This window comes from Elephantulus edwardii, unplaced genomic scaffold, assembly GCF_000299155.1.
Source record: "Elephantulus edwardii isolate Elephantulus edwardi_28Jun2011 unplaced genomic scaffold, EleEdw1.0 scaffold00284, whole genome shotgun sequence".
In the NCBI taxonomy this organism is placed as follows: domain Eukaryota; kingdom Metazoa; phylum Chordata; class Mammalia; order Macroscelidea; family Macroscelididae; genus Elephantulus; species Elephantulus edwardii.
In genome coordinates, this window is record NW_006400034.1 from 2,980,920 (window position 1) to 2,989,546 (window position 8,627).

The 8,627-nt window shown below is 38.0% G+C and overlaps 1 protein-coding gene across 1 annotated transcript; it reads left to right on the forward strand.

Annotated features, from left to right (window-relative positions):
• The first annotated feature begins 1,034 nt into the window (after positions 1-1,034).
• Positions 1,035-1,979, forward strand: LOC102846495 (olfactory receptor 4D6-like). The gene has a single exon (XM_006900483.1). The coding sequence runs from the start codon at positions 1,035-1,037 to the stop codon at positions 1,977-1,979; it is 945 nt and encodes a 314-aa protein (XP_006900545.1).
• The last annotated feature ends 6,648 nt before the right edge of the window (positions 1,980-8,627 follow it).

Below are 8,627 nucleotides of genomic sequence, written 5' to 3' on the forward strand. Positions count from 1 at the left end.
TGACCTTCTTTAGCTTTAGTTTGAACTTGAATATGAGTTGTTGACGGTCTGTTCCACAATCAATGCCTCAATTAGTGTTTGCAGCTGATACTGAGCTTCTCCAATTATTCTTTCCACACATGTAATAAATCTGATTCCTGCACATAACATCTGTCGAAGTCTGTATGTATAGTCTATGTTTCTTATAGAAGATATTTGCAATTAATAAATCACTGATCATGCATAACTTTATCATCCTATCTCCCAACACTAAAAATTAAAAGCACTAAAAACCATATACTTCGCTCTCCATTCAACTCTGACTTAAGGTGACCACACATCACCAACTAGAACTGCTCCATGGGGTGTTCTAGGCTCCAGTCTTTATGGTATGAGTTCACTAGGACTTTCTTCTGCTGAGCCCCCAAGTGGATTCAAACTGCAAAAGGCATGAGCCAGCCAGGTTCCTCATTTAGCTTTTACCTGCTCGGTAATTCCATTAACCAGTGCATTGTCAAAGACAAGTCTCTTTAGTCCTCCCATCTAGTAAATTAGTACAGTGGAAAGACCTCTGGAATCAGAGAACAGATAGGTGTTCAAATTGTTGATTTCCTGCTTATGAAGGTAATCAATCATAACCGCTCTGTAGACCTCAGAGACATCTTTAGAATCAAGACCAAGATGAAATGTACGTAAACAAAATTTGGTAGAATTGTAGACATAATAAGATACTTGTCTAGAATGGAAGATAAATTTTTTTCTGTAAATCAACCACAGTTGACCTTCGTCTCTAGTATAATAATCACAATACAAGATCCTTGAGAGTGATGCTTCTTCCTATGAACCCAGAGTATTTACAGCAACAAGGAATTGCAAGAACACTTTCTAGTACACCATATATAATGTTGTAGCCCAGATTTTCTAGCAGTCATGGTATTATAGATACAAAATCTTATAAAAATATGTAATAAATGCGGTTTCTGCCTCATGGTACCATACTTTTGAAGCTAACATCCCTTCTCTCAAGGCAGACCTGCAAGAGGGGATTTCCCACCATGGGCCAGCACAACTACACCAATGTGAAGGAATTCGTTTTCCTGGAACTCACTCACTTTCAGGAGCTGGAATATTTTCTGTTTGCTGTCTTCCTGGTTGTGTACATAACAACAGTGCTGGGAAACACGCTCATTGTGGTCACTGTCACCTTTGAGTCTCGCCTCCACACGCCCATGTACTTTCTCCTCAGAAATAAATCAGTCCTAGACATTGTCTTTTCATCCATCACTGTCCCCAAGTTCCTGATGGATCTTTTATCAAAGAAGAAGGCTATCTCCTACAATGGCTGCTTTGCACAGATCTTTTTCTTCCACTTTGCTGGTGGCGCAGATATTTTCTTCCTCTCTGTCATGGCCTATGACAGGTACCTTGCAATCGCCAAGCCCCTCCACTATGTGAGCATTATGAGGAGAGAGGTGTGGTTGACCTTGGTGGTGGCCTCCTGGGTGGGAGGTGGTCTGCATTCAATTGTCCAGGTAATTCTGATGATTCCACTGCCCTTCTGTGGGCCCAATGTTTTAGATGCCTTCTACTGTGATGTGCCCCAGGTGGTGAAACTGGCCTGTACAGACACCTTTGTTCTGGAGCTCCTCATGGTCTCCAACAATGGCCTAGTGACTCTGCTGTGGTTCCTCCTGCTCCTCGGGTCTTACACGGTTATCCTGGTGATGCTTCGGTCCCACACTGGAGAAGGACGCAACAAAGCCCTCTCTACTTGTACCTCTCACATCATGGTCGTGACTCTACACTTCGTGCCCTGTGTTTACATTTATTGTCGGCCCTTCATTACTCTGCCCATGGACACAGCCATCTCCATCAACAACACAGTCATCACTCCCATGCTGAACCCCATGATCTACACGCTGAGGAACCACGAGATGAAGTCAGCCATGAGGAGACTACAAAGGCGGCTCTGGTCTACTGAGAGCAATAAACTAAGGTGAGGTTCAGACTGAGACCGAAAAGCAAATGTTCTCTAACTTGTAGCCTAACACTAAGACAGCTGGTTCATGTCTTGTCATTAACTTCCCTGTATGTCCTCAGACCACTCAATCATATTGTCGTTTATGTTGGTTACAGTAAAATGTACCTCATACTTCATTGATGAAGACTCCATAAACAATAGGAATTCTACCTGGTCTTACATTATGTCCATGACAATTGCAGAATAAAGTGTGATATTTTGGGAAGTTCATCACCAGGCCTTTATCTCTAGTTTATCTTACTTTGATGTACAGTTCATTTATGTCATCATTTCTTCCATTCTCTTTTGCAGCTTCTCATTCAAAGGCACACTTCACATACACCTCCTGAGACTTCTTATCTCCTTCGTCTAAGAAATAAAATGCTTATTGGTTTCACTCTTAAAATAAAATACAACTGTAAGTCCATCTGACTCGAAGGATTAACTTTGAGTATTTAAAGTAATATGAGATCATTTCTATCATAATGTTCCTGTGTTTTCAAATATTAATCCCTATAAATCAATTAACTACGCCCAGCTATTCTGAGCTCTTATGTCCTAGTGGTAAGAAGCAGCACTGCAATCCCAAAAGAATAAGGTTCAAATTCACCTGCTGCCCCATGAAGAAGGATAAGCAATCTCCTTTAGCTAGATCTACTGTCTCTGAAAACCCACTGGAGAATCAGCTATGAATTGTTTCTGACTACACAGCAAACAATATTATGTAATGAGATTTAATGCCACTTTGATGACAAAGGTGCACCTGAGTCAGGCAATGGCCTTTTTAATCACTATAGGGCTTTTGTATCTCTAGTTAGGTTCACTCCCAAGTATCTCAATTTGTGGTTGGTTATTGAAAATGGTATTGCTTTCTTGACTTCCTTCTCCGAGTTCTCATTGTAGAAGAATGCTAATGATTTTTTTATATTGAGCTTATATTCTGCCACTCTACTAAATTGGCCTACTAACTCACTCTACCAGATTTCTGGTGAGTCTTAGGGGTTTTCTGTATACATTACCATATCACCTTCAGATAGCCAAGAGTTTAACCATCTCTTTGCTGATCTGGATGCCTTTTATTTCCTTCTCTTGTCATATTGTCCTAGCAAGACTTCCAATACAATATTGAATAGGAGTGATGACAGTGGGTATCCTTAAATATGATGGATTTTTGTCACCAAGTTCTGCTTCCTCAAGGATTGTTCCCAGGCACCCTGACCAAACAAAACCACTGTGATAATTCCCCCTACTCTTTCTCTTTGGAACGCATCATCAGAATGTTAATTATATGTTCCATGTAAACTTTCCTCAATCAAATGCGGCATCAGCTGCCTGGCATTACTATATCCTCAGTATCTAGCATTATGCATGATGTTCAGTGAGCACTAAATACATATTTTCTGTTGATTGTTATAGATTCTTTTGAGCAAAATCACTTAGCCAACCAAAATTATGAGCATTGAGCACTTGTTATATGAAATTAACTCTTTAATGATACACTTGCCACAATTGCCCCAGGACATTGGATCAAATTCAATGTCCTTGAGTGCAACTCAGGGCACTTGACTCTGGCATTCCCCAGGTTCTCCTGTAAGTGAATTCAAAACCATCTCAATAATCATCATATCATAATGTGTGTGTGTGTGTGTGTGTGCGTGCGTGCGCACGCACACGCACACACACGTGAATGCATATGAGAGACAGAGGGCAAGTGTCTTTTTGCTTAGTCACTTAGAAACCTTTTAATAACTCCCATTGCATCTGCAATTGATAGGTTCTCTAGTGGAAACCACATTCCCTGTAAATACCCAAACCTATTCCTTACGCTTGGTGTTATATTCAAATTCTAAACCAATGTCTAAGGAAGCAATGTAGACTGTGCCTGTCTTCTGGTGAAGAAGGCAGAGCAGTGAAGATGAGGAACCTGGCAAGCTCATCTGTCTAAGCACAAAAAAAGGTGAGACTATTCCAAAGGCACTTTAGGAGATACAACATCAGATCAGGAGATGCATGTATTATTATTATATAGAATATGTGATTACATACTATATATTTTTTTCTTGCAAAAGTGATCAGTCTTCAGTATCTAAATGAAGAAATATATGTTTGAAATACTTAAAGTCTATGTAGTTTTTAAATGTCAGCTTTAGTTTTGTTATTTCCTTACTCTAACAAAAATATTAGCCTCTCAAGACACTTGGAATACGATGAACATATTATTTAACTCTTTCATCTCTTTTAACTTCTCAATTCCTTTCATTTCTTCTCTAGCTTTTGCCTCCCTCCCTTCCTTATTTTCCTCTGCATTCTTCTTCTCTTCCTTTAAAATGAGCTTATGCTCCCCACTTCATGTATAGAGAACCTGACGATTGTGGAATTTTAATAACCTGCTCAGCAAGTATAATCAAAACCTAAAATTCTTAAATCTGGCTTGAAAGATCTTCCTTCCAGCAATTGCCTCTAGGTTGAGTAACAGAGAAGGATCACTATTCTCTCTTGACCTGACAATGTGTCTCAGAGTCAAAACCTCAAGCCTCAGTTTCCAGGTGCCTGACTTGGTATTTCCCAGGCTCTTTAACGGATGTCTGTACACATACCAAAAATAATCAGACCTGTTCCTCACACAAGAAGCTCTTGGGGCTTAACTGGTAAGGAGGTCTCCTAACCACCCAAAGCCATGTAGCTTGGATTCACCAGATTCTCCATGAGGGAAAGACGGGCAATCTTTTGCTATGCAATTAACTGCCTCTAAAAATTTGCTGGAGATAGATCAGTTCTGACTCAAGGAGACATAACAAAACAATTTCTCGTGCATTTTTTCCCTTGGGCAGACAATTTCATTAAAACAATTTTACATAAAAAGAGAAGAAAATTACAAGAGGCATAATATCAGAGCTCAAATTAATTAAGGCATCATTTCAAATTCTAAATAACGAAGTTTTTCTGACTATAAAAAGTACAAGTAATTTAAACTTTATTTCTGCAATTGGACACAATATATCTCATTAAACTAATACAGTAATTGATATCATAAGTCTTATTAAAGTAAAAAGAACCCAAATTACGTTTTCATAGATAACCTCTGTTACTGTTACGCACATCTTTCCAGATTTCAGATGAGCATGTACTCATTCTTCTTCCCAAATAGCATCCTGCAATACAGTCTGTGTTTCTATCACTGGATACTAATATTTAAAATTCATTTATTCTAATCTTTAATAAAACTTTTTTATATTTATGAAGTGAAAGTATGTAATTTATTAACTCTTTAGCACACATTTCTAAAGTAAAATATCTGAGTCAAAAGATTCACGTATTTTAAGTTCTGACACATTTTCCAGAATGATCTCACAAATTTTGCTCCTATATACACTCTCACCAGCCATATGGGATTTCCACTATCTGCCTCCTATTGTAAATACAGCTGCAATAAACATAAGCATGCACAGGAGGTTAATTTTGGTATGCTGAGTTTATATCCTAGCTTTGTCAGTTTACTAATTGTACAATCTTAGACAAGTTACTTTTTCTGTATCAATTTTCTCTGGAAGTAATAATTACATTATTCTTATGGAAGATATTGTATTTGATGTTATTGTTGTTGATTGCCATCGAGTCGAGCACAACTCATAGCGACCCTATGAACAAAGGCCTGAAGCCTTTCTATAACTATCATAATTTATCAAAGTTCATAGAGTTTCCAAGGCATGTTGTTTAGGAAGTAGATGCCACACTAAGTAAATTATACATGCTAAGTATGAACAACAGTTCCTGGTCCATAGCAAGAATTTAGCATGTGCTATTAAAATTCTTTTTGTTTAACATTTCAGAACTTTATTTTATGTTTAAACAATGTATAGATTTTCTTGAACATACAATATAATCACATTGTATGGAATTACAGCTTTGTTACTTCTTTAAAGATTCTTGTATTTTTACTTTGTCTCTTATATTGGTTTCTCGAACCTCTGGGGTAATATTAAATAGAAGTGTCCGTAGGACAGCCTTATCTTGCATAGACTGTTATCTTGGATGTTCATATATCTATTCCTATCAAAGCTCTTATTTCTTTACTAGATATACATCCTTGTGAAATTACTGGATCAAATGGTATTTCTATTTCCAGGCTTTTTTTTTTTAAAGTGCAAAACTGATTTGCATAGTGGTCGCATTGTTTAACATTCTCACCTGTAGTGTATAAACATTTCATTGTATCTAAACCCTCACGTTTGTTATTTACTATCCTATTAAACTTTGCTATTGTTTGTGGGAGGTAGTATCTCATTGGTATTTGCACCTCTCTAGTAGCCAATAATCTTTTGTATTGCTTCATGAGTTTGCTCCTTGATAGTCTTTCCATGGACTTTGCCCATTTTGTAATTGGGTTTTCTTTTTTTGTTGAGGTGTTTGAATTTTCTATAAATTTTAGAGATTCTTCCCTAGTAAGATGTACCATTGCCAATTACAGTTTTCCTCCTTTGAATCTTTTGGAGAAATCTTTTGATGTGGATAAAGATTACATTTTCAGAAGGTCTCAGTCATCATGTTTTTCCTATGCTATCTGTGCATTTTCATTTCTGTTTGATAGTCTTTGATTATGCCAACGATTGGGTGTCCTAAATTCTCCCAGTTATATCTTTAGTTATCTCTATAACTTTAAAATTATGCCTAGGTCCTTGACTCATGTTAAGTTTGTTTCAGTATAGCATATGAGGTATGACTCTTGTTTCAATATTCTGCAAATAGATGTCCTATTTTTCCAGTACCAGTTAGAGTCTGGTTTTGACCCATTTAATTGATCTCATCTCTTTATCGACAATCAGGTATCCATACGTGGATGAAGAATCTTTTGAGCTCTCAATTATCTTCCCTCACTCTATGCATTTGCAACTGTATCAGTATCACACTTTTTATTACAAAATGGAATAGATGATCATATATTTATCATCATAAACTGATCACTTTACTATAAACAGCTTATTTCCTCCCTCTAATTATTTTTACTAATATTTTATTATTCATATACATCATGTTTCATGCATGGACATTGTTCTTTATATAATTTTTTCATTTACATTATATTTCTTCCTTCATATTGTGACCTTATTTTCCCCTTACAATCATCTAATAACTACTTTTATTAAAGCATGTAAGTCAAATACTTCATGCCCCACATCCTAATAGACCCATTTTAGATAGCCAATGTCTGTCTCTGTCAAATCACTACATATATAGGGTTCTCAAGGGCCTGTTATTTTGGAAGCTGATGGTCAATCCTTCTCTCTAGACTATCTTAATTTGGGTTCTCAGCTTTAGGGCAGTATTTCACAGACAAGCATCTTACCCAAAAGAGCTGATGAGAATATGCAGGTAACAGATCAGGTGTTGGTCCTGAGGACCCAACTCTTTGGCACATGTGTTGTGTTCCTACCTCACCCCACCCAGCCAGATTCCAGCTCAATTTCTTCTGTTTGTCCCACCAGCATCTCTCAATCCCTATCCCCAGCCAACTTTGATTTGATGGCTCAGGCCTCCCACCACCTCTGTCCTCCCATTTGCTCTCCATTCCCCTATGATTTGGTGGTCCTGGTGCAGGAGGAGTGTACATTACAGGGTGGTCTCCACATGGCTGGGATGTCTCATGCTGCAGGGATCTGAGTCCAGGCAGGAAATGGGTCTGGGCAGAAGATGAATTGCATTGAGAAAATCTGCTCTCAAGGACCTCTCCAGAGTAGTGAAGAATCAAGAGACTAAGGTGCACCTGACCCAGGTGATAGTCTTCGTTATTATTTGTTATGCATCAGAGAGCTGAACAATGACTAAGGATGATAGAAGAAGAATCAATGCCTTTGAGTTGTGTTACTGGAGAAGAGTATTGAGTATACCATGGACTGCTAAGAGAATAAACAGTTTCTTTCTAGAGAGGGTTATACCAGGCTGCTCTTTGGAGGCAAGGATTCTGAAGCTCTGTCTGACATACTTGGGCATGTCACCAGCAAGGACCAGTCCTGGAGAGGGGCATCATACTTGGAATTGTTGAGAGACAGCACAGAAGAGGAAGACCCTGGATAGTGTGGATTGACTCAGTGACTGCAGTAATGATGATGGTAAATGTGTCAGAGGCAATGAAATTAGCACAAGATAGATCAGGGTTAGGAGCTGTTGTACATAGTCGCTATGAGCTGCAGGTGACTTTATGGCACATAAAAACATTAAATTACTGCAGACTTCAATATGAATACCATCTCAATGTCAAAAAACAAAAATTCCCATCACAGAATCAATAGGTAGCATCATGACAGAAGGAGAAAAGATTGAAAATGTCAATGACTTTATATCACTTGGATCTACATTAAATACACTTGGACAAGCAGTAAGGAGATCAGGTGATATATTGCACTGAAAAAGTCTGCAGTCAGAAACCTGTCCAAATTATTGAGGAAAAATGATGTTATTTTGAGGACTAAGGTGTGCCTAATTCAGGTCATGGTCTTTTTAATCACTTGCTATGCACCTGAAAGCTGGATAATGAATAAGGATGATAAAATAAAAATTTATGCTTTTGAGTCGTGGTGCTGGAGAACATTGTATATCCTATGGACTGTCAAAAGAACTAGTGTGTGTGTGT